This window comes from Xenopus laevis, chromosome 8L (assembly GCF_017654675.1).
Source record: "Xenopus laevis strain J_2021 chromosome 8L, Xenopus_laevis_v10.1, whole genome shotgun sequence".
NCBI lineage: Eukaryota > Metazoa > Chordata > Amphibia > Anura > Pipidae > Xenopus > Xenopus laevis.
The window spans coordinates 58,318,665-58,344,974 of NC_054385.1; the positions used below are offsets into that span (position 1 = coordinate 58,318,665).

General features: G+C 36.4%; 1 protein-coding gene across 1 annotated transcript in view; it reads right to left on the reverse strand.

Annotated features, from left to right (window-relative positions):
* Nucleotides 1-713: 713 nt before the first annotated feature.
* il13ra2.L (interleukin 13 receptor subunit alpha 2 L homeolog) overlaps nucleotides 714-26,310 on the reverse strand; it is a 34,426-nt gene continuing 8,829 nt past the window's right edge. The window contains 9 exon segments of the mRNA NM_001098708.1: nucleotides 714-1,034; nucleotides 3,047-3,143; nucleotides 4,761-4,908; nucleotides 10,786-10,931; nucleotides 12,582-12,766; nucleotides 13,124-13,244; nucleotides 18,291-18,444; nucleotides 20,337-20,479; nucleotides 24,931-25,091. Of these exon segments, the coding sequence (NP_001092178.1) occupies nucleotides 959-1,034; nucleotides 3,047-3,143; nucleotides 4,761-4,908; nucleotides 10,786-10,931; nucleotides 12,582-12,766; nucleotides 13,124-13,244; nucleotides 18,291-18,444; nucleotides 20,337-20,479; nucleotides 24,931-25,054 (1,194 nt within the window). The 5' untranslated portion in view covers nucleotides 25,055-25,091 and the 3' untranslated portion in view covers nucleotides 714-958.

Consider the following 26,310-nt stretch of genomic DNA (forward strand, 5'->3'; position numbering starts at 1 on the left):
AATTCATTGGTAATGGATGAACAGATACAAAGCACTTATAGGGGAATGTAATAAAATTCAGTATTGGAAAAACTATTAGCAATGCGAAAAGTTATGCATTTGTGCGAACAAATTTTGATTTGCGCAAATTTAATACAGCTTTGCGAACCCGGAAACTGTTTAGCGACCTTCCGACAGTGGAAGACAATTTGCGAATTTTAGAGTTTGTGCCAATGCGCAGTAAATGTAATAAAACCTCTTACTGAAAAAGTCGTTATGTTTGCTCCAAAAGATTACAACACCCTCAAGCACTTCTTAAGAGTGCACAATTACAATTCACAATGCGCAATTAAAATTCGCAATGCAATAACAGTTTAAGGAACAATATTACATTGCGAGTTGTGCATTTCTATTCTTATTGGTACGAATTGTTTTTCTCTTTGCGACTATGCGACTATACAGAAGTGCAAGTAAGCTTAATGAATGAATAGCATTAATACGTGTAAAGATTGTGTCCATTTTTACGCAACTGCACTTGTGGCAGTTTTTTTAAATGAGCCATATTATATTAAATATTTTTCTAAAATGTAGAACTTCTTAAAATGTGTTGCAAGCTAATGGGCCATCTTGAGATTGGCACAAAAATTCATTATACTGAAAGTTCGAGTGTCACAAGGAGAAATTCATAGATATATACTTATAGGATTACAAAAAAATTGCAGAAATTCATTTAATTAAACAACAATATTTATTACTTTAAGAATACATCTAGAAAAATAATACAGTAGAATTTTATATGGAATATGTAACACTTTCCTTAAAATACATTTATTAAATAATCTGCTATATCTGACAATAGCTGCACTGCAGAAATTAACATTAATGTAACCAATGTTCCAAAATGACTCTTTTCTCAAGCTGTATACTGACTTATTGACTATATATGTCAAAAAGAAAGATTCCATGTAATGAAAGTCTATCAGTTCAGCCTCGTAGATCCATCCATGTCCAATACGAATTCTTTGGCCTTATGCTGCAGCTTCTTTGAAAAATGTCTGCAATGAAGCAAATTTTCTATTTTCAGTTCAATGTTTTGTTTTTGAAAAACCACAAAAATGCATAATTTATCATCAAATATGCAATGTTTTTGTTTTTACAAATAAAAGGCAGGATTGTAGGGTTTTTTCCATAAACACAAGTCATATTAATTTAAAATGTGGCGGATGTGGAAATGTAATGAACTTTGGTAAAGAATATGCATAATCCAACAATTTTTCTTTCATGCAAAGAATTTTTCCTTTGCGCGTATTTAAGAAACCTCTGCCCTCATTACACAACTTCTAACTGTAAATGATAAGGTCATATAGTACAATAGAAAAGGTAAGAATTGTGGCAGCTTAATAAATATACATTTGTGAAATGCACATTTTTGTTCTCATTTATGCATTTTCCCAAGTGTTTTATTATACATTTTATTATTATTTTATCATTGTGAGAGGCACTACCAAAAACATAAGAGAAACATAAAAGGTAATTTTTCTGACCCATTCCCTCCTATAGCTCTACCTCCAGATTAAAATGTCTTAAATAAGAGTTTAATCGACCATCACAATTTGCTGATCCAACAGCCTGTAGCAATGAATTGGCAAATGTGAAGGAGGGGTGTTCTTGTTCTGGAAATTACTCAAAAGTTGACACAGAGTGCAAAACTAAAACATACAGAATGGTGATTGTGTAGCACTGCATGAAAGGGATTTAAAATGCAAATGATTTCAAAAGGTTCTGGAAGAAAAATCAGCTGGAGGCAGTGTTTGGCATAGATAGATAAAGAAAGTAGAAATAAGTTAGTTAGTTATTCATGTACTCTGTATTAGTCCGAGACTATCAAAATTCTGTTACAGGAAAACATGTTTTTTTACAAGTTGCATTAGTAAATAATGCTCCTTCAGCAGAATACTGCATTAAAATCAATTTTTTAAAAGAGCAAACTGATTTTTTACATGTAATTTTGAAATCTGATATAGGGCTAGACATGTTCTTAGTCTCTCAGGTGACCTCAGTCATGTGACTTAAGCCCTGATGAACTTCAGACACTCTTTACTGCTGCGCTGCAAGTTGGAGTGATATCACACTCTCCTCCCCCCAGCAACCTATCAGCAGAGCAATGGGAAGGTAAAAAGATTAACAGTAACCTGACACTTGCATTGCTTAAAGTGCTGCCATGCTCCTAGTGGTAGATATGAGAATGGCACTTAATATTAAAACACCCAAGTATTACTCTGACTCCTCCAGTTACACTGAGCAGGAAAAACAATAGCTTATCTTAAAGCAGTTTCATTTTGTAATGCAGGCTCTTTCTGAAAGCACAGAATCAGGCACAATATTATAACTTTAAAACTTGACTTTAAAAAATACATTTATTGGTTCAAGAATAACATTTGAAATGGTAGAATGGATTATTTGCAATGTACACAGTGTAATTTAACTACAGCATAAAAATCATTCCTTTAGACAGAATCCCTTTAATTGACTAATTTACTCTTGTCATTTCCTTGAGTTTAGATTAGTTTCTTTGGCACTCCCTATCATGAGGCTTATTTACCAGACCATGAGGCTTGTTTACGGATCATTGCATACTAAAAGCTTTAAGAGAATTTCTGCAGGAACACTAAGGACTCATTAATGTTTTAGACATGATTGCATGGCTATGATCCAGTTCAGCTGGCATTTGTTCTACATGGCTGGTATTAGAGTTCTGCAAAGAACATTCATTTATTAGTCCACCATGTCAGAGAATTCCACATTGGAACGTGTGAAACATCTTTTTATGATATTTAATCATTCCCTCTTTTTTTGTATTTATTAGAATGCAATAATATGAATAATTATGTGTTATGCTAGCCTGACCATATCCATAAACCAAAGTAATATATAATGAGCAATTGAGAAATGTAGAACGATTTTAGGACCAGATGATATTTTTCTGCTAAATATCAACAGAGAAAGTCTACCAGCAGAAAATAACATAGTTCAACATAATTAAAGGCCTAACAAGGCAATTATTTACCTTTTATTCCTAACCGCCAATGCTGCGGCAATGGCACAAGCTGTCAGTACTGCGATGCAGCCTCCAAATATATAGAGCCCTTGCTTTGCAAATGTTGCTGAAAAATACAATCATGTTATGTTTTATTTCCTACAGTTTCTTATAAGCATTTGTTTGAAATTTGAGTAAAACACACACAATTTAAATTTTGTTAACGTGTTTTCTAATTCATTTTTACATGCAGAATTTTTACAATGTCTTATGTTATTTTTACTGGGGATAGACTAAATATATATAAAATATAAAATACAGAGTTATCAAGTGTTATGTGACACTTCATGTTGTGCATGATTTGTTTTTTATTGTTGCAAAGGCTGGGAATTGTGTTCAGATCTGTCTGCTGGGTGCATCTTCCTATCTGTCAAAGCATTCAACCTCTGCAACAATGGAAATCCCCCCCCCCAAAGCAATATTTCAAACCACAAATAACAATTTGCATAGAAATACAGGTATGTATCTGTTATCCAGAAAGCTTCAAATTACAGGAAGGCCATCTCCCATAGACTCAATTTTATCCAAATCATTAAAAATCTAAAAATTGATTTGCTTTTTCTCTAGGTAAGCTTTATCAGAAAGGTTTATATAAATACACCAGTAAACCCTCAAAGTAATGCTGCTCTGAGTCCTCTGTCAAAAGAAACACAGCATTTCTTTTCTTTTATTGTGTACATATGGACTTCTGTATCAGACTTCCTGTTTTCAGCTTAACCCTCCAGGGCTAGGGCTTGAGCATGCTCAGTTTGCTCCTCTCTCTCTCTCTCCCCCCTCCATTTTCTCCCCTCCCTGCTGTAATCTGAGCCCAGAGCTATGAGTGAGCAGGGAGAAACTCAGGCAGGAAGTGATGTCACACCAAGCTAATATGGCAGCTGCTATCCTTAAGAAACAGAGAGAGCTTCTTGAGATGTTTATTCCGGGTATGGTAAAGTATTCTGCAGAATAAATATAGTCTTATAGCTTGCATTATTGTGGCTAATCTATTGGCAATAAACTGCCTCGGTAGCTTTAATAATAAAACAGTTTCTTGTACTTGATCCAAAATAAGATATAATGAATCCTTATTGGAGGCAAAACTGGCGTATTCGGTTTATTTAATGTTTAAATTATTATTTGTACCCTTAACGTAATGAATTATTAAAAGATCCGTTATCAGTTATCCCCAGGTCAAGAGTATTCTGGATAACAGGCACCTTACCTGTATATAAGATTTACAATAAGCTTCAAATAACAATGTTAAAACTAACTACACTCGATGAGAATTTTTATATTTGCAATTTAATGCTACCATTACTTTAAGAGTGTGAGTATCACTTTAACTGAGTGAATTAGTTGAGATCCTGATTAAAAGTAATCTGGGTTTAACGAATAAATATAGTATACACCACATGATTTGTGGAATGCAAGAATGGTGTACAGGGGACCTCTGTTTATTGCCCCCTTACCCCACAACACACAGAGAAAGAGGGGTGGGGCAATGCATGATCCATGGTTTTAGGCAGATTATTTGTAAACATGAACAAAGTATAGTAAAAATTATAGCAATTTGCCTATATGATTAATTTTATTCCCCCAGAATGTTTTGATGTTAAATGCAGCCACCAGTCACTTGACATTCTCTCATGTATTATTCAAGTTTTTTTCCAGAAAACAAACAAAAAAATATATGCAGATTGTGTACCTTTCCAGCAGATTTCAGGGCTCCAGTCACTCCAAAAGCCATCAGCCGCGCAAAAGATGTTAACTTTTCCTCTAACACGTGCACAAAATAGATTGCTGGCATTTGATTTATAGATGACACTCTCTGTTTCTCTTTGCTCGGGCTCGGTCTGCAGTGGAAATACATTTTTAAACAAATTACATAATTATAATGCTGCTAATTTCATTCCGGAAGCCCCACAGTATGAATTTCACGTGCAGAATATAGAAATAGAGAGATAAAAAAGGCACATCTAAGGAAAACCATGTTATTGCTTGTTTTATTGCAATTTGGGATTGATGTTTTCTTGCCCCCTGGCTTTTTCAAATTATTTACGGCTCCTACTAAAAGTAGATTGATCTAAATATTTGGCACAGTACTACAAAGGAAACAAAGCGATGTGAAATTCTTCTCTAGAAGTTCAACAGAACAATGTCAAATGCATTGGAACTAAATATATTTTCTACTATAATGAGTTCACAATTTGATAAATGTGTTTCCAATCATCCCACAGGAATGAATAAAAAGTGGGTGAGTTTTTCTGTGTTAAGCTCTAATTTCCCACTTTGATGAATCTGCCCCCCCCCAGCCACTATCACATAGCTCTTTTGCAAGAGAAACTGGTTTGATAAATATAGATTTGCCTAAAGCTATTGATTCTGCTACCGCTAAGGGACTAGCACTGGGACTTGGGAATGGGTTTGTTCCTAGGTAGTAAAATAGCTGTGTGATAAAGACAGAGAGGGTTGCCTATAATTAGAGACTAGTTCCATTTGGCCAAAGCATTAAAATCACCACAGTATTAGTAACATGATGACAGTTTAATAGGCCTAATTTGCGATTGGTCGGTATACTGTAGTTGTTGTTGCAAAAAGGAGAGCATAATTTTGCCCATTAAAATGCTATATACAACATGCTTGAGCATACTCTGGTGCATAGGTGCTGTGTACTACAAGAAAACCCTGTCATAACCAAGTGTTCATGCCCAATGGCACTCCCATCTCTGGCGGTGGCGCATCCAAGATGGTGGCGCCCATGACCCACATGTGTTGGCGCAGAAATTTGAAATAAGAAGACGCCGAGGTCCGGGGTTCAATGCCCGATTATAGGATTTGTTTGTTGCATTCCTGGGTGTTCCTATATTCTTGTATCCTGATTCCTGGACTTTTTGACCCTGCTTGAACCTTGATGTCTTTCTGGTTACCGCAAACTTGAACTTTGCCCTGAAGCTTCCTCCTTGGTCCAGACTTCTCTGCTATTAGCCAATAGGCCCCTGACACTTTGTGAGCTGCACCAATAGTAATCAATGTTGTTAAACTTCAATCACACACAACTGAATTCCCATATTCATCAAATGTAGCTCATCTTTCTGTGGAGGCACAAAAATGATATTGTCCCCCAACTGCCTAATGAAGAGGCCCACCACCCGCAACGTTGTATTGTTTGGCTTGACACGAGTAAACACAGGGCTTTGCTGGAGTTTTTTGTGTTCCCAGTTGCGCCTATGCAGTTCTTTCTTCCTAGTATCTGTTGCAAAATTAGTGGTGCAATTATTTTAAAATTCTGGGAAAATATGTTGTAAGAGTAAAAATGCACTTGCTTCCTGTTCTTTGGAATCAAATGAAATACGCCAGTATTAAGAAATAAAAAGTTTCGGTTCTATTTGTAGTACTCTTTTATTTCAACATTCTTCAGAACTACTTCACATTATCCAATAGTCTTTTAAATATGAAGTTCTTTGTTAATTCTTCCTGCATCCTGCCCATTATTTATCAGCCATCTGTTAAGATATGAACATCTTAACATTGAAAACATTCCTATTTGCTGCTCATTAACTCTGTAAAACTACTTTTGACAAAATAATGAATGTATTTCCCTTATCCTTCCCCCAAAAATAAATGTAATCAACATTTCAGTTGAGTGTGAAGGCAAACAAAACTTGGGACTTCTGTATGTAACATGCCGACAACTATTACATTATTCTGATGAAAAGATAAAGTATGTTTCAAGATGAAAAAAGCTTTCTAGACATTTGCAGATGTTGCCTTTTTTTATCTCTAGAGTTTTTCAATAATGAGTTTGAATAATCCCAAATGTCTAACATTGTTATTATACATATCATAGGAAATGAGACAAAACAGAATTCACACACATAAACAAACTGGTTTAGGAAATGGAACTGTGAGCCAAAACACAGACAGTAGTTCTTGCCAATCACATTTTAGCTTTTCGTTGCGGTTTAAACAGCTGTTGTAATCACTTTTTTTATGTGTGTTATACAAGTTTAATGCAGCCATGGCTAGAAAATGTGCAGAGTAATAATACATATAAATAAAACTATTGGGCAATCAGAGCTTTAGATTGTTCCTCTGAACCTTAATTTTTTTAAATGTTGTGGCCGTTTGTATATCATTTCTGGTCCAAAAATTGATTGCAGAATGAGTCAGTGATTTGGAATGCCCAACTGCGAAACAGTATGACTCACTTGTTTTTAGCAGCAGACAAAATAGAGAGATTTCAGGTAAACTTGAGATTGCTAAATAACAAAATTATCATTGGTAAACAGCCCAGCTTCTATTACAACTGGAATAAGTTTCAAAAATAGGCTAGTTGGTAGTTACGGGAAATTCTAATTATTCAGCCCCGGGCCAGTGCAGTTTTCTACTGATAGGAGCACTGGCCCAGGGTGTTAGGGAAATAAATACAATCACTCTGGGTTGCTTAACATTTGGCACCCCCATGTGGAAAATGACTTTCTTCTCTTTTAAAAATATGTTCTTTTGGATCTTTTAATCACTAATCATGGGCATAACTACAGAGGAAGCAGACCCTGCGGCTGCAGGGGGGCAGTAGGTATAGGGGCCCCATGAGGCCCTAATTCATATACAATTTTAATAAATATTGGTAAAACAAGTCAACTTCTGGACATTTTGGGGGCCTAAAAAATAATTTGCTATGGGGCCCAGTAATATCTAGTTACCCACTGTCTCTAATAATACTAAATTTATCTTCAGCAGTAGTGTGAGTAAGCATTTAATTAATGTTGATCATAATGCAGTCTCCTTTGTGATTGTGGGCTAGATGTTAGTTTGTCATCTATGGTGGAAAAGATTTTGGAGGGATCCGTAAGGTATACATGCAAATCACTGTACTATATACTTGTGACAGCATGATGTTATGCAGAATAGACCTTGCCAGGCACACTTCATTTCCTTGAAGAAGAAAGGCTGAGCAGACACCTAGAGGCTGTAGTGGATTAATAATTAATCATATATAATTAAATTATATGAATTTTCATAAGCAGTAGATACACTACTGTACATAAAGTTGCTGACTAAATTAAAGAATTTTGTCCTTTAATGTTGTGTGTGTATATATATATATATATATATATATATATATATATATATATATATATATATATATATAATTTTTTTTTTTTATTAATTTTAAAATTTTTTTATTAGGGATGCACAAAATCCACTATTTTGGATTTGGCCGAACCCCCGAATCCTATGCTAAAGATTCAGCCGAATACCGAACCGTAGCCGAACCCAAATATGCATATGCAAATTAGGGGTGGGAATGTGAAACCATTTTTTACTGCCTTGTTTTCTGACAAAAAGTCACACGATTTCCCTCCCCATCCCTAATTTGCATGTGCAAATTAGAGTTTGGATTTGGTTCGGCTGGGCAGAAGGATTCGGCCGAATCCTGCTGAAAAAGGCCGAATACTGGCCGAATCCCGAACCGAATCCTGGATTCAGTGCATCCCTAATTTTTATACATTTAGCATAGACTACGACAGACATATAATTAAATGTATTGCTTATTCACGTTGCAGTACATCACTTAAAGGAATTGTTCAGTATAAAAATAAAAACTGGGTAAATAAAAAAAATTTTCAATGTACTTAGCCAAAAATGTAATGTATAAAGGCTGGAGTGACTGGATGTCTAACATAATGGCCACAACACTACTTCCTGCTTAGCAGCTCTCTTGGTTTCCACTGATTGGTTACCACGCAGTAACCAATCAGTGACTTGAGGGGGGGCACATGGGTCTGAGCTGCATGCTAAGGATCAATTGCAAACTCACTGAATAGTTATGTCCCATGTTGCTCCCCTTAAAGTCGCTGACTAACTCAGAGTTACAAAGCTGAAAAGCAGGAAGTAGAGTTTTGTTCTGTTATGTTAGACATCTGCTTACTACAGCCATTATACATTACATTTTTGGCTGGTTACCAGGCAGTAACTAATCAGTGACTTGAGGGGGGGGGCACATGGGTCTGAGCTGCATGCTAAGGATCAATTGCAAACTCACTGAACAGTTATGTCCCATGTTGCTCCCCTTAAAGTCGCTGACTAACTCAGAGTTAGAAAGCTGTAAGCAGGAAGTAGAGTTTTTTTCTGTTATGTTAGACATCTGCTTACTACAGCCTTTATACATTACATTTTTGGCTAACTAACCATATTAGAAACATTTTTTATTTTGCACAGCCTGTCTATTTACCCAGTTTTTCTTTTTACACTGAACTGTTCGTTTAAGAATAATGTTGCCCTATGAACTAAAATAGGAAATAAACCAAAACCAGCTGCATAGTAACAGTACAGTATATGCTATCAATATAGCTGTGTTTGCACAGTACAATAATGCTGCTCCAACATGTAATTAGAGAATGTTGCTCAAACACAACAGCATATTTAAATAATGTGGTAAGAGTTGGATTGTGTTGTGTTTTGTTACTGGCTGGGTTCAGAAAACTTAGTTACTTAAAGTAAAGTAAAATGAAACAATTTAAAGTAAAATGAAACAATTTAAGTTAAAATTATTTTGCCCATGTACAGTAAATACTGGGGCTCATTTATAAACTTTGCGCAGAGCAGAATGATTCGCACAGTGAAAATATTTGCCCTGCGCATGTACTTAATGTGCAAACAGAATTTCGATTTATTTTTTCATTTGCAATACAAATGTCCATAAGAGCTTTTTAAAAATGGCAAACATGCAAATTGAGAATATTTATGCAAATACTGACGCCACAACGTTGGTGGTGGAGAAAAAATTCACAACAGTTTCATAAATTGCAGATTTAATTTTCGTGCACAGTGGTACTCACTCAACCACCTGTCATTTGCGAGCTATTTGCTTAAATTTGTGCACAATGCGAATTCGCAAAAAAAAAAAATGGAAATATGGGCACAACAATGCAATATTTTAGGGGGTTATTTATCAAGGTCTGAATTTGTCTAAGTATTTCTAACATAAAGATCCGATCAACTCAGACTGCCTGAATAGACCTTATTTATCATTAAATAATCATCATCGAATTTTTTATACTTTCTGCATAACTAAAATTTTTTGGGAGTTTTCAGACTCTTTGGTCCAAAATCCCCGAAATTATTGGATATCAGTACGGACAGCAGCACAGACACTGGGACCTTCCCCATTGACTTATACAGGACCTTGAGAGCCTTGAGATGCCTGATTTTCGTAGTCGTACTTGTAAGACATCAGGCTTTAATAAATTCTGAAAAATTCATTGTTTTTTTTAGTCCGAAAACCAAGAATATATTTGAATTTTGGATATTTGGAGCATAATAAATAACCCCCTTAGCGTTCAGGAAAAACATGGGCAATACAACCATTTGTGAATAAATACTGTATGCGCTGTACAAACTTTATAAATAACCCTGACTATCTTCTAGTTGTTGAAAATAAAAATTATTTAAAGGGATACTGTCGTCACATGACTTGGGGCAGCTGGGAAACTGACAAAATGTCTAGCCCCATGTCAGATTTTAAAATTAAATATAAAAAAATCTGTTTGCTCTTTTGAGAAATGGATTTCAGTGCAGAATTCTGCTGGAACAGCACTATTAACTGAATTATTTTGAAAAAAATGATTTTTCCCATGACAGTATCCCTTTAACAATGTTAATTTTTCCAAAACAGTACATATTCTATTGAATTCTTATATTCGTAAGAATAATAAACAAAGTCAAACCTTCCATATATTATTTTCTTCTTTGTACTGAATCTCAAATATCAAACATCTCAAAGGTACTGTTCCCTCAGGAAGTTTCCATTCTAGGAGCATCTCATTCAACTCAGTCTTAAAGACAGATAGCTCTTCAGGGGCTGCAGGTTTAACTGTCGGAGAAATTAAAAACTGTCCTTAATGCCATAGCATTCACATACTAATTAGGAACTATGTTCTTCTGCCAGTATTTCATTTCAGGAAATATATTTTCATAATTGTATAAAGAAGTGAATTAAGCCCCTTTAATACAGTCCCCCTCCTGACTCCCCTGACAGCCCCCCCCCCCATCCTTGCAAAAAAATTTGGCTCTACACCAGTCCCCGGGCCAAAAACAGTTAGGGACTGCTGATGTAGAGAGTGATATTATGAGACAATTTGCAATTGGTTTTCATGTTTTATTGTTTGTGGTTTTTGAGTCATTTAGCTTTGTATTCAGCAGCTCTCTTTGCCATCTGGTTGCTTGGGTCCAGATTACCCTAGCAACAAGGCACTGATTTGAATGAGAGATTGGAATATGAATAGGAGAGGGCCTGAATAGAAAGATGAGTAATAAATAACAATAAATCTGTATCCTTACTGAGCATTTGTTTTTAAATTGGCTCAGTGACCCATTCTGGTAGTTGGAAAGAGGCAAGGGAGCATGGCAAATAAAAACTATAAAATATAAATAAAAAGGACCAATTGCAAAGTTTCTAGGTATTGGACATTCAATAAAATACTAAAAGTTACCTAGAAGGCAAACCACTCCTTTAAAGGAACAGTAGCACCAAATAAAGTATTTAATTTATTATATACTGTTGCCCTGTACTGGTAAACAGTACAGTTGCTGGTTTCAGAAACACTACTATAGTTTATATAAAGAAGCTGTTCAGGCTCAGATTTACATAGCAGATAACAGATAAGTGCTGTAGAATAAAGTGGGAACTTTTCAGTTATCTACTTTTTAACATGTGCCTTTTTCAAACTGAATGGCTGCCCCCATGGCTGCACAGCAGCTTATTTCTATAAGCTATAGTAGTGTTTCTGAAGCAAGCTCGTCAGTTTTACTAGTGCAGGGCAACAGTACATCTTATTTTAATTATATTAAAAAATTTCAGTTTTTGGTGTTACTGTTCCTTTAATTACTTGCATAACGGCATTGAAAGTAGTGTACAGTATCTGTGTTTGCAGATGGCACTAATCTATGCAGGCCAATTAAATCCATCTGGCACTGTCATTCTTGAAGTGGGATCTAGACAAACTGGCAATCTAGGCAGCTAAGTGGCAGATGAGATTCAATGTTAACAAGTGTAAGGTTATGTTTTTAGGGTTTAAATAAATTAAATAATAGATTATATAGAATATGATGGGTTTTTTTGTAAAGGTCCCATGAATTCATTCATTTTAAACATGTTATCCAGAATGCTCAGGACCTAGGGTTTTCCAGAGAAGAGATCATCCTGTAATTTGGATCTACATACCTTGTCTACTTGAAAATTATGTCAGCATGAAATAAACCCAATAAGATGGTTTTGCCTCCAATAAGGATTAATTAAATCTTAATTTGGATCAAGTATAAGGTACTGTTTTATTATTACAATGAAAAAAAAGAATCATTTTAAAAATGTTGGATTATTTCAATAAAATGAAAAAGATGGCCTTTCTGCTTTCTGGATAATGAGTCTCATACCTTTATTGTTAAAATAAGTAATGTGTAAAAAAGAAGTAACCTCAATAACAAAGACAACTTTGCATTAAAAATAGATTTATTTGAATAGTACCTATGTCTTGGAGCTGAAATACAAAGTATGATGGCCTTATCGGAATTGACCCAGCAGATCCAGTAACTAAAACAAAAAAGTCCGTATAATGTTCCAGTTGGTCACTTTGAAAAACACATCCATTATTGATCCCATGGGAGCTCAGGTAAGAGTCACAGACCATTTTGTGTCGTAATCCTTTATGCCTAGAAAACAAAAGGTAAATCTGTATGTGTAAATATTATATAGTAACTAATACCTCCCTATTGTAAAATATCACCGAAGAGTTCCATGAGCAAATAAAAGCACAAGCCAAAGGCTGAAGGAATGTGTAATACTCCTCACTTTAGCATAATTGCACATTTTAATGTCATTTCAGGCATCTAGGGAGTTAAACACCATGTGAAAACATTTTGTGAGAGTGTGAGCGTGCCAAAAGGTGGAAACCAGACATAGAAAATATCCTGGAAATACACTGTTGGTGAAGTCTGGGTTGAACTGAATTCCTCTTCAAGCATACCAGTGAGTCATTACCAGCAAATCATAGAGACAGAGATAATTACCAGTACTGCAGTTCATAATTACTGTTAAGGTCATCCAGTTTCCCTGGACTCCACATACATTTCAGCATCTCCCAGTTATAGTAAATGCACTGAAAATGTCCAATTTTTGATTCAGGGGTTCCTAGAAGCAATAATACATTGCATTATTAACACATCTCTGTATTGTATACATTAAGAGGCCCATTTATCAAAGGTTGAATTTGAAATTCATGTGAATTTTTTTTTATTCAATCAAATGGTTCGGACCCGAGAATTTGAATTCTATTCGATTCGTATTCGAATCATATTCGATTCGTACGAATTAAATTTTCCTCCAGAAAAGAAACTTGAATGTCAGGAAGGCTATTAACATCTCCAAACGGCTCACTGAACCTCTGGCATCAATTGTAAATCAACTCAACAGGTTTTAGGTGCCAAATATTCGGATTAGGACTGTTACCATAGTCAAGGTGTCATAAATCTCACATTCGAATTTACATTTGAATATCGGGATTATAATTTGAGTGTGTGAATTTTGACACTTGAAAATTCGAATTCGAATTTACTATTCGACCCTTGATAAATCTGCCCCTAAATGTTGTTACCTTCAGTTATTAAAATAGACAAAACAATCAGTAATAACTTTTTATTATTTTTATTCCAAATATTTTTTTATAGGATCCTAATGTTGATCAGTTTCTCTGGCCACTTACAGGAAAAACAAACCCCTTATTAAAAAAAAAACCCTACCCCACATAGAACCCCCCTCCCCCCCCCAGTCTAGCTGCTACCCCGGGCAAATGCCCCTAGTTTTTTACTTACCCCTCTATGCAGATTCAGGGATCAGAGTTTACAGCAGCCATCTTCCGGGTCTTTGTATCTTCTGCAATTTCATAAATTTCGGCGCATGCGCAGTTGTTGCGAGCCGGGATACACCAGTCTCATTCTCAGATTACCGAAGACCCAGATGATGGCTGCTGTGAACTCTAAACCCTTAATCTGCACCGAGGGGTAAAAAGTTAGGGGCATTTGCCCGGGGAAGCAGCTAGGCTGGGGGGAGTAGGGAGGGGGAGGTCTATCTGGGGTAGGGTTTTTTTAATAATGGGTTTGTTTCTCCTTTAATCGAAAACAGTATGAAGGATTGTTGAGAGGTATCATGAGAAGTTCCTGTGAAGTGTAGAGCTATGGCCACACATTCAACTAAATGTATGGAATAAAATATAGTGCATAAATGCACCTTAAATCAGCAGCATTATCCTCAATATAGCCCCTTTCTTGATTCTGTAAAGCTGATTTGCAGCTTCACTGTACACCTGTATCATTCAACCCAACTACAGTAGGATATTAACTGTACCTATCTTACCCTAACCCTGTGTTCATAGATAAACCTGCTACCATCTACAACTTCCCTCCAAACACATGCCCATACACGCAGTAACTTAAATATGTAGACAGACACACATTCTAACACTGATATACATGACTACTGTATCCTAACAGCAGTGACATATAGCCCATCCATTGTATGACTTTGTGGCAACAATTAAATTAATAAAAATAATTTAATACATAAATACTAGGAAATGTATTATACAGTTGGAATGGAATCCCTGCCCTAAAGAGCTTACAGTAGTTGAAATACAGCTCCCCGCACCCAAAAAACAACAGTCCTCTAAGCTCAACACTTGAATAGACATATCTGCCTGCCCATTAAATCTTAACACCTCATTGCATTGCCTCTCCTCATTCTATGAAATTTTTTGTCTTTTCCAAAATGTAGGATTGAATAGGGTTAAATGTAGAATAACTATTGGAAGTTGCTTATGTTTCATGAGTTCAAGTAAGGATGTATAAAACTGTTGTATTTATGCAGTCAACCAGTAATGATTTAGTAATAAGAACTCTTGGGAGAGAGCCAATATCTTGTCATATTAGTGGGTGTCTTACAATTTATTGTTGTTATTGTTAATATATTACAATAATCAAACTTCTATATAACTGCCATATTTCACAGCATGTCACAAATGTTATACGTTTCTTATCTGTCACTGGAGCTTACAATCTAAGGTCCTAACACAAGCACATTCTATTCAATTTGATCAAGAGCCAGCAAAACTTCCTATATGATTATAGAGAGTGGGGGAAAAAAGAGAACATACAAAATCCTTGCAGATTGTCATGAATGGAATTGAGCCTAGAATCCCAGTGCTTCAAGCCAGCAATGCTAGCTCCCGAGTCGGCCATGTGTTGAGAGCTTATTCTTCCAAACTGATATTTGTAATTATAATCATCACAATATCAAAATCGCGGGGCATGTAAGGATGTAAAATTAACAAATTTATTTTATTAATGTACATAGTTATCAATATGTAGGTTTAGCCAGTGGTTGGCGCTAATTTCACCTGTGAGCCTATAAAAGACAGTACCTTGCTTAGGCACTTCCTCTTTTGGCCTAGAAAGATCAAGAGGCAACATAGATAATTGTGATCAGACCTATGGGGAAGTGGATCCAGGTTGCCCCACCAAAGGAGTGAGTAGCTGGGGTTAGAGCCAGGAAAACGGATATGAGTGTTGAGGTGTAGGTTTAGAGTAGAGACCCACAGTGGAAGCTTGGGCATTGTGCGTATGGTCACAAAAGAGAAGGGGTGTAGTGAGAGCCCCTGGAACAGTTAACGGCACTCTGCCTATGTATCCAGCATGACAGGGGCCCCTAGAGGCTTTGATGAGACATGATTTATGACATGACATGACTAAACTCACAAACTCTAAAACTACGAATGTCAAAGGAATGTTCAGTGTGAAAATAAAAACTGGGTAAATAGATAGGCTGTACAAAATAAAAAATGTTTCCAATATAGTTAGTTAGCCAAAAATGTAATATATCAAGGCTGGAGTGAACAGATGTCTAATAAAACAGCCAGAATCCAACTTCCTGCTTTTCAGCTCTATAAGTCTGAGCTAGTCAGCGACTTGAAGGGGGGCCACATGGTACATTTCTGTTCAGTGAGTTTGTAATTAATCCTCAGCATTCAGCTCAGATTCAAAAGCAACAGATATGACCCATGTGGCCCCCCCTCAAGTCTCTGATTGGTTACTGCCTGGTAGCCAGGGTAACCAGTCAGAGTAAACCAAGAGAGCTGAAAAGCAGGAAGTAGTGTTCTGACTGACTTGTTATACATCAAATCACTCCAGCCTTTATACATTACATTTTTGGCTAACTAACTATATTGGAAACATGTTTTATTTTGCACAGCCTGCCTATTTACCCAGTTTTTATTTTTAACTGAACAATTCCTTTAAAAGATCCAGATAAAAAAACTATGAATGGAAAATAGCACGCTAAAAAATAGAAAGACCTCGAAATCCTCTAAGAATTCCAGTTTTTTGGACAATGCCTAGTGAAACAAAAATCAGAAAATCTCTGAATTGATTTAAAATGGTCCAATATAATAAGCCTTGGTCCCATTGACTTCTATACGGCTTGACAAATTTTGCACATAAATGCAAATAGTAAATCAAATGTTGACCGTGCCTAATCTCTAGTCCGGGTGCGTAAAAACCCCCAAGCTTCTTACTTTAGGCAGCAATAACTTTAAAATGTGGCTCACCCGATGCAGAAATTGACCTGAGTGTGTAAACAACTTTTTTGACAACTTTTACCTGGCAACAGTTATAATTAGGGGCCGATTCACTAAGCTCGAGTGAAGGATTCGAATGAAAAAAATTCGAATTTCGAAGTATTTTTTGGGTACTTCGACCATCGAATTGGTTAAATTCGTTCGAATACGAACGAAATTGAACGAATCGAACGAAAAATCGTTCGACTATTCGACCATTCGATAGTCGAAGTACTTTCCCTTTAAAAAAAACTTCGACCCCCTACTTCGGCAGATAAAACCTACCGAAGTCAATGTTAGCCTATGGGGAAGGTCCCCATAGGTTTGCTAACCTTTTTTTGATCGAAGGATTTTCCTTCGATTGTTGGATTAAAATCGTTCGAATCGTTCGATTCTAAGGATTTAATCGTTCGATCGAACGAAAAATCCTTCGATCGATCGAACGAACGTTTAGCGCTAAATCCTTCGACTTCGATATTCGAAGTCGAAGGATTTCAATTCGAGGGTCGAATTTCGAAGTATTTTTAACTTCGAAATTCGACCCTTAGTGAATCTGCCCCTTAGTGTTTTTTGGGTGTTTTGTACATATTAAATCTCTATTAAAAAAATAGTAAAAAACACACATTTTTACAGATTTGCAGAAAAAATTTAATTTGATTGTTAGTTAGGGGCAGATTTATCAAGGGTCGAATTTCGAAGTAAAAAATACTTCGAAATTCGACCATTGAATTAAAATACTTCGACTTCAAATATCGAAGTCGAAGTATTTTTCACCATCGAACGATCTAAGTAAAATCGCTCAATTTTAGCGTACGATCAAATTATTTTACTTCGATGTGTAAAGACTTAGAAAAATGGTCTAGAAGTACCACTGGCTAACATAGCACTTCGGCAGGTTTAATTTGGCGAAGTATTGAAGTCAAAGTTTTTTGAATATTCGAACGATTTTACTTCAAATCAAATTCGAAGTCAAAGTCGTAGTATCCTATTAGATGGTCGAAGTATTCAAAAAAATTACTTCGAATTTCGAATTTATTTACTTTGAAAATTCCCTCGAATTCACTTCGACCCTTGATAAATCTGGCCCTTAGAGTTTTTTTTTGCGATTCAAGTTTTTTGTGGCAAAAATCGTGAATTTGAGTTTCAAAAACTCAGATTATTGAAATTTATTTATGGCAGTTGTAATTTTTCAATTTCAGAATGAAGCGGATATTTGCCAGACTTTTTTAAAAAACGTATAAAATAACATTTTTTTTTGTACTTAGTTGTAGTATTAACTAATATTTTTTAACTTTGCACAGTCTAAAAAAGTGGATCAGGATGCATTTCACTGCATGTTGTACTTGTATATAAAAAATAAAGAATCTCATGTTATCTTGAAAGATTGTTTTCAACCAATCTTGCATTAATAATTATTAATTCCAACCAATCTGTGTTAATAATTAAAAGCATTGAAATGATTATTGAACTTGAAGTGGACTGTACACCAGATGCATCAATATATCCAGTAACACTGCACAGTGGAATGAGCACAAGTAATGCATTCTCAGAGGAATACAGAAGTGTATTACCTGTTATCGGGACAGAATAATTTGCTTCCGTCCAATCGCTCCAGATCTGAGATTCGTTTGTACAGGGTCCTTTTAGTTGGGTCCTGATTTTGACTATAATTTCGTTGCTGAGATTAAATGCTGCTCTGTGCTTAAGATGTTTTGTTCTAATAGACTTTGAAAAAAAAGTAGAAGAAAGTATTGTTTGTATTACTAAACACTCTGCACAACGTTGTAACTTATAACACAGTCCACCCCCCACATATTTTTCTCTTTATTATTTTCAAACTCTGATTTTTTTCTTGATTCATTCCTCTTGATCTCTTGATCCTTATTTACTTGTACGTGAATAATTGCTTTTTCCTGCTATCTCTGTTTCTTGCAGAATTCCATACCCCCCCCCAAAAATGTCCCAAACATATGCACAAGCACATGTGCCCTTTGTCCTGCTGCTGTTGTTTTATGCTGTTTACCACTGGCATATGCTTTCATTCCCCACGGAGACTTTTTATTCTAGTAATGACTGGAAACATTCTGTGCTATATCTTTGGCATGCTATCTTGTGACCAGTGATTCTTCCTTTGTGGATTTTTTCATTCTTCCTCTTAAAGGGGCAGTATGCTGCTAGTTGAACTGAGTTCAATGAGTAGGGCTTGTGTTGAATATACTTTCAGCCTTCAGTTTTAATCATAAAAAAATATGTTTTTTTAATATTATTTGAGCTGAGCAGGGCAACAGGAAAATTGGCTCTACTTCATGTTTGGCAAGGTAGATAATTAGATTGCTAGTAAATAGATACTCCCTGTTTATGTTGTGGACTGGGAAGACAGATTGTTTGGAAGAGGTGTGAATGGGTCAATTATGCCACACTTGGACAACTGTCCCTGAATAGAGGAGGAGGCCAGTGAAAAACATAAAATGACACTTTAGCATCATTACCCTGGCGGTTTTGCAACAACTCACTTTTTCAGTCATGTGATGTAAAAAATATTCACATGCCTCAGCGACATTCAAGCTACCAGTGTGCTTAGATCACTTTCACACCTCTGTGACTATTCAGCTAACACCTATTGAAGAAATTCATTGGAACCACTGTGATTGGACTTTGGTGACGGTGTTACCCTTAAATGTTTAAATTGCTGAATTTTGTAGCTCTTAAAGCGATACTGACACGTTCCTATAAAAATCATAGGAACGTCTCAGTATCAAGTATGTGCAGCACCCACAATAGTTCCCCTCAAAGCCGCCCCCAGCTCTGCAAACCTTGGTGTATCAGAGCGGCTGACACTACAGGTCTTCCGTATTGCTTCAATGGCGCTGGGCTGGAGCGATCCTTCCATAGGTGGAAGTCATGTTTTCATTTGTAATTAGCCTATGGAAGGATCGCGCCTCCCCCAGCCCAGCGTCACTTAAACAACTCCGAAGATCTTTTAGCAGTGTCCGAGGGTCAGGTTCATGCAGGTTTGCGGGGCGGCTTTAAGGGGAACTATTGCGGGTGCAGCACATACTTGATACTGACACGTTCCTATGATTTTTATAGGAACGTGTCTGTATCACTAAAAATGAACCAGTTAAATGAACTGAAAAAGCTGCTTAGATAAGCTGATTTTCAAAATTTCTAGTGGCTTTAAACTTCTCACTGCATAATTATATCATGACTTGGATGAATGAAAGCCATCACAGACACCTAACATGTGATTGCATCTGCTATTCAAGCAAATTGCAATTCAAACCAAAAGGGAGTGACTACTGATAATTGATAACGGACTGAATTGTGGCCTTCTATTACATGTTGTAAAATATTAATCTCACCATCAAATCCAATCAGAATGCCAAGAGTTACATTTAGCAAGAACGAAGTATAGTTTTAAGTAAATATATCCCCCCCATTAAGTAATGCATTCTGTCTGTGCTTAGGCCACTATTTGTATCTGCAATCATAAGCAAAGCCTTTCTATATTAATCCTTACATAATAAAACATCACTATAGAAAAAAAGTTTGTGGTCTACCCACACAAGCAAGAAACAATATCTTTATATATAATACTATAATAATAGTTGCATTACTTTCCATCTATTTCCAGCTCCATTCTGGTAATGTAATTCATAAGTAACTGTGCAGTCGCCTTTTTTCTCTGTAGCATGCCAGGAAATATCCAACATTCCCAAATATCCAGGATCATATATTTCCAGGTTGGAAGGTGGGTCAACTGAAAAATACATTAAAAAACAGTGTGAGAAAACCACCCAAGGGTCATACTTAACAACCTCACAAAAGAACAGCTTTGTGCAGTTTAAAGGATTAATACTTACTGCTTTGCTATAAATCAGTATTCCCTCAGTTGCAACGGCAATATTAATTGATGAGATTGATCCCACTTTTTTGGTAATTTAATCCCTTTAGGGTTTTTTCATTCTTCAGAAAAAATGTACTGGTCCAGATGCTTTTCTATAGCAACATTATACAGCCAAGGCTTACCTTGTCCCTTAACCCAGCAGGCTAAAGGGGTTATTTAGGCAATTCTTCATTCCCTGTCTCTAAAACAGACACTATAATAAGGTTGTTTGAGGGGTTTAATTCTTCAGTTTTTCAAGTATATTTCGCATTAAAGGAGTGTATTCCTGTTCTTTGGTATCTTTTTAGTTGAAAAAAGTTGGCACAGACACCTCAAAGCTCCTGTAAGTTTGTGCTGACTTTAGGTCAAGACTGATCCGAGGATCTGATCTTAGGATAATTGTCTTGGGCATAATCTGACGGTGGAGCTCTTTGCATGACATTCCTAGGGAAACCAACCTGGTTAGGGTGAGATGGGCTAAATGGAGCAAAGAAGTGCTTTGCATGCAAGACATGCAGTGTAAAGCCTTCTGAAATCAGAAGGTACATGCCCCATGCTATACAGATAGCACTGCCTTAATACACAAAATCAGATTTTAACTCCCACATTATGGGCGGAGACATGCAAATCACTCCTTTATGTCCCTGTGTACAGATAAAGCCTAATAGTTCAGAGCCATATATCCAAACTTGCAGACAGACTGTTTCGATCCTGTTAGATCTCATCAGCGCAAGATATTGCAACATGGCTTCCAAGTAGATAGGACTATTAGGCTGTATCTAATACCCACACCGGTCCAATCCACACCCGCCCATCCGTCCGCCCCTTGCTTCCCTACTTCATTTATAAAACCAGAAGTCAGAAGCCTGCATGTCTACAGTCAAGGACGAGGAGAGCAGGCAGCAGAGCTCAACCCCAACCCGCCCGCGACCGGCAAACAGTGCAGTGAGGTCAACCCGAACCCGCGCACACAGGCATATCACTCTTGCACAACTCTAGCCTGCTAAGAGCAATATTCATCGAATTAATAGTGTACTTTCTAAAGTATTGTCACAAAATGTGTATATAATTCCATAAGGGTAAAGCATATAACAGCACCCTAGTATCTTGGTAACATAACCTTAACCATATAGAATTAATAACAATGTTCTCAGTATATACAGTATATATGCACATTTACATCTGTAATAGGAGTTTTTGAAACATACAAATATGAAAAATATAAAATAGAGTATTTTGGTTTCACAAAATTACCAATATTGTTTTTTAAATTAATTTTAAAAAAATGATTAATATTTCAGTGGGGTGATAATTAGGCCCAGATTTGACAGCCAGGTACCCCCAGGCCAAGTCCCCCTTTGACATTCCACCTGCCCCCACAATCCTGCTCTCCTCTGCTCCCCCCCCCACTCATTTTTACAAAAATTCATTTAAAAATGTAGACGCGGCTGGGCGGCATGCCACCCCTAAATGTGTGATGTCCTTGACCTGGACCTTTGTCACCTTCTTTTACTAAGTTATAAAACAGTATGAATCCAAGGTCTGACTTTTTCTTTCTTTTTTGAACCAAATATTATCATAAACTTGAATTGCCAGATGATGAGGTGAATCCCACATGTATTCTTTTATTTATTGTGTGAAGGTACCAGATGGGACCTGTAATGCTCGGGACCTGGGGTTTTCCAGATAAAGGGTGTTTCTGTAATTTGGATTTCCATACCCGTAGTCATTTAAAAATGAATCAAAGCCATTAGGATTATTTAGCCTGCAATAAGGATTAAAGGGGTTGTTCACCTTAAATTAACTTTTAGGGGCCCATTTGTTTACTAGTCAAATTTTTGTGGGAAAAAACCCTCTAATTTTTAAATATTTATCATACCCTAAAACTGCTAAAAATCCAAATGTGAAAATCCACCATCTCAAACCTGTCGAGGTCATGTAGAATTCAATGGCAGATGTCCCTGATCGTGATCTGCGCTGGATAAACTGGGGTTTTCATTGAGTTTTCGCATTAAAATTCGATGAAATCAATTTTTTGGAGCGTCAATCATGCGCTACGGATTGACGCTTGATACTGTTGTGACGTTTTGTTGAGAAAAAATATTCATAAACGAGTTCCATTCATGGAAGGCCAGTTAGGTCTGCTTTGTTTTTAGAAAAAAATTCGATAAATTAAAATTTTAGTAAATCAGCCCCTTAGTATAATGATCATCTATAATTCCCATGATAAGGCTATTTCTTCTTAAAAATGTTGCCGCTGCTGATAACAATATCTGTGTGCCATCAAGTAATAAACCATTAAAGAGAGTTATCAAGCAGCATACAGCCGTAATTTCAAACTGCAAAGTGGGTTTATTGAAGCAGTGGTTACACACGTAGTATGATGTAGAGTGAGATTCTGAGACAATTCGCTATTGGGTTTTTGTTTGCATTTTTTGTTAGTTAGCTTTTAATTCAGCAGCTCTCCACTTTGCAGTTTCAGCAATCTGGTTGCTAGGGTCCAAAGAAGAGTCAGAAGAATATGGCAAATAGTTTAAAGACTATACGGAAAAAATAATGAAGACCACTTGAAAAGTTGATTAGAATTGGCCATTCTATAGCACAGTAAAGCTAACTTAAAAGTGAACCACCCATTTTATTATTTAATTAAAATAGACTCTATGGAAGATGGCAGTCTTGTAATTTGGAGCTTTGTGGATAACAGGTTTCTGGATTACGAATCTCATACCTGTACCTAGAAATGTGTAATACCATTGTCTACTGTGTATGTATTTTAAATGTGCATAAGTCAAAGGTGCACGTGCCGTTTGTTGGAGGTTGAAACAAAGAACTTCCAACAGCAATGTTTTGTTCTGTGCTTTTAAATTTATGTAGTTCCTTGGAAAAAATGTGTTTCTCTATTAGGGATAGAGGGCAGTTGCTCTTTGGTCCACTATGGGCAGTTTCAAACAGACCTGCTGCACCATTTGTGTGTCAATCACTATTTATTAAAGAAGCATATTGAACTGAACCACTATTACACTGTGGGACAGATTTATTAAGGGTCAAATTTCGAGGTACAAAAAAATTCGAAATTCGACCACTGAATTAAAAAACTTTGAATTCGAATATCGAATTCGAAGTTTTTTTAGCAAATTTGGGAATCCTGCGATCTAATAAAAATCTAACGATTCGAAGGATTTCAGCGATCGATCTAAGGATTTTTATTCAATGTGTAAAGACTTAGAAAATGGTTGTAGAAGGTCCCCATGGGCTAACATAGCACTTCGGCAGGTTTAATTTGGCGAAGTATTAAAGTCAAAGTATTTTTAAAGAGACAGTACTTTGACTATTGAATGGTCGAATATTCAAACGATTTTTTTACTTCGAATCAAAGTCGTAGTATCCTATTCGGTGGTCGAAGTATCCAAAAAATTACTTCGAATTTCGATTTTTTTTTACTTCGAAAATTCCCTCGAATTCACTTCGACCCTTGAGAAATCTGCCCCTGTGTGTTTTTTAAATAAATGTTGATTGTTGAACCATGGGCAGAGATTAAGATCTACATGTATTCACTATATATATCTTGAAAATAAAATGCTTTCCTTGTGTTCTTTTTTAAAATATGGCCCCAGACTGAGGGGTGGCTTGGGCTCCCCTTCAGGATACAATCAGAATTAAAAACATTCTACAGCGCTCATTTAGGAAGCAGTGTTTGTTTTCCCAGAATTCAAGTATAATAACTGACCCCTGCTAAGAAGCCTCCGGCACCACCTAGTGAATGAGATGTGAATTACAGGCACAGATAATTGCCAGCTCTTTTGTGAATCACTTACAAGTTGCAGTAATTGCTTTTACAATAGGGAAAAAGTCATTTCCGGGACACTGTGTCAGCAGTGGCATTAGTGTCTGATACGCCTGCCAGATTTTGTTGACAGTAGACAAATCACTTAAAAAGTATTTTACAACTGTTGGCATAGGCACATCTGATTCATATCTGATTCACTCTTTTATGGTAAGTGTAAGACTAGACTAGTGTTTACCTTCAGCATAGTGTATCTAACTAGTTGGATCCAGGAATGCACCTATGAATGGCCATATAAGGAAAACAGCCAATTACCTATTACCTCAAATCACACACCTAACAAAAGGCACAAGGGACATCACATAACTTTGCAAGCACCTACAAAGTTCACTTTGTCACAAAGTCCTTAAATACAGTCCTAATAGCTACAATTCTGTCCAGAAAAGTTTCTCTATAGACGCTTGAAACTTGGTCTGGAGAAACAAATGCATAATCATATATTTTTCTACGGAACAAATACACAGGTCAAACTAATATTTACCTGTCACGTGGGCTTCAGTGCAACACTTCACAAGCAGCGTGGCATGTAAAATAATCCTGTAGATCCACTGAAACGTCTCAAAATTCACCAGGCCAGTACTTTGAGAATATTTTAAATTCTGCATTTTGTTTAGAAGAGGTAGGTTTTTTTTCTTTACCTAGCTGGAAAATATATAAAAAATATCTGTTAGACTGGTAACAATACTAGAACATTCTTAATATTAAAGAGTGGCAACAATTCATTTATGTCATTTAAACCGTTTTTTTTCCCTGTTCATGAAGTGGGTTAACTGATCACCGGCTGATTTGGTGAGTCAGGAGTGAGTGGCTTGGATTCACTATACACAACTGACAATGAAATAAAAACAACAAAATCCATTCCACAAACAACTGCATTTGCTCTCCAGTGGATTATTGTTATTTTTATGTTAATGGACCAGTAACACCAAAAAATGAATGACAATATAATGTTCAGTTGCCCTGCACCGGTAAAACTGGTGTGTTTGCTTTAGAAACACAACTATAGTTTATATAAACAAGCTGTTGTGTAGCCATGGGGGCAGCCATTCAAGTACAGGAAATAAAGTCGATAACAGATACAGTAAGCTCTGAAGAATCCCATTTTATTCTACAGAGCTTATCTGGTATCTGCTCAGTAGCCTGTGCCTTTTCCAGCTTGAATAGCTGCCCCCATGGCTACACAGATGCCTGTTACTATAGTGGTCTTTCTGAAGCAAGTACGCCAATTTTACCAGAGCAACTCAACACTGCATTGGATTTTCAATACTTCAAAACACTTTAATTTTTTGGTGTTACTGTTCCTTTAACCTGTTGGACAAGGCAAATCCACATCTTAGCGCTAAGTACTGTTTCTGCTTTAAAAACAAACAATGATCTAGTCTAACTGATACATTTACAAAAAAGGGTGCAAGCCCGTGTCCTGCAAACATGACACCCCTTAAGATGTGGGAGGTCCCACTAATCCACAATATACATACATGTGCTAGCACCCTGGGTCCTGCCCTACATACAGTACATACATGCAGTGTAAATACATATATACATAGTGAATTTGTCTTTTTATGTATATTTGTTTCCTTCTTCCTTACCAAACTGGGTAATGGTACTGGCAGACAAGGAGATTTGTCACTGTGTGGTAAATCTGCGCTACTGTGGGCATTAAATCAGAAAATTCCCAGTGTTTCATAAATGACCCTCTCTCGCTAGGGTTGTCACCTTTTCCAGAAAAAAATACCAGCCTTCCCATATATTTATCATATTTCCCTATTAATAACATTGAGACCGGCCAGGTGGCAACCCTATCTGTCACCTACCCCATGTCCGGTCCTCTCTCTCTCTCTGGCTGTATGTTCTATTTGTC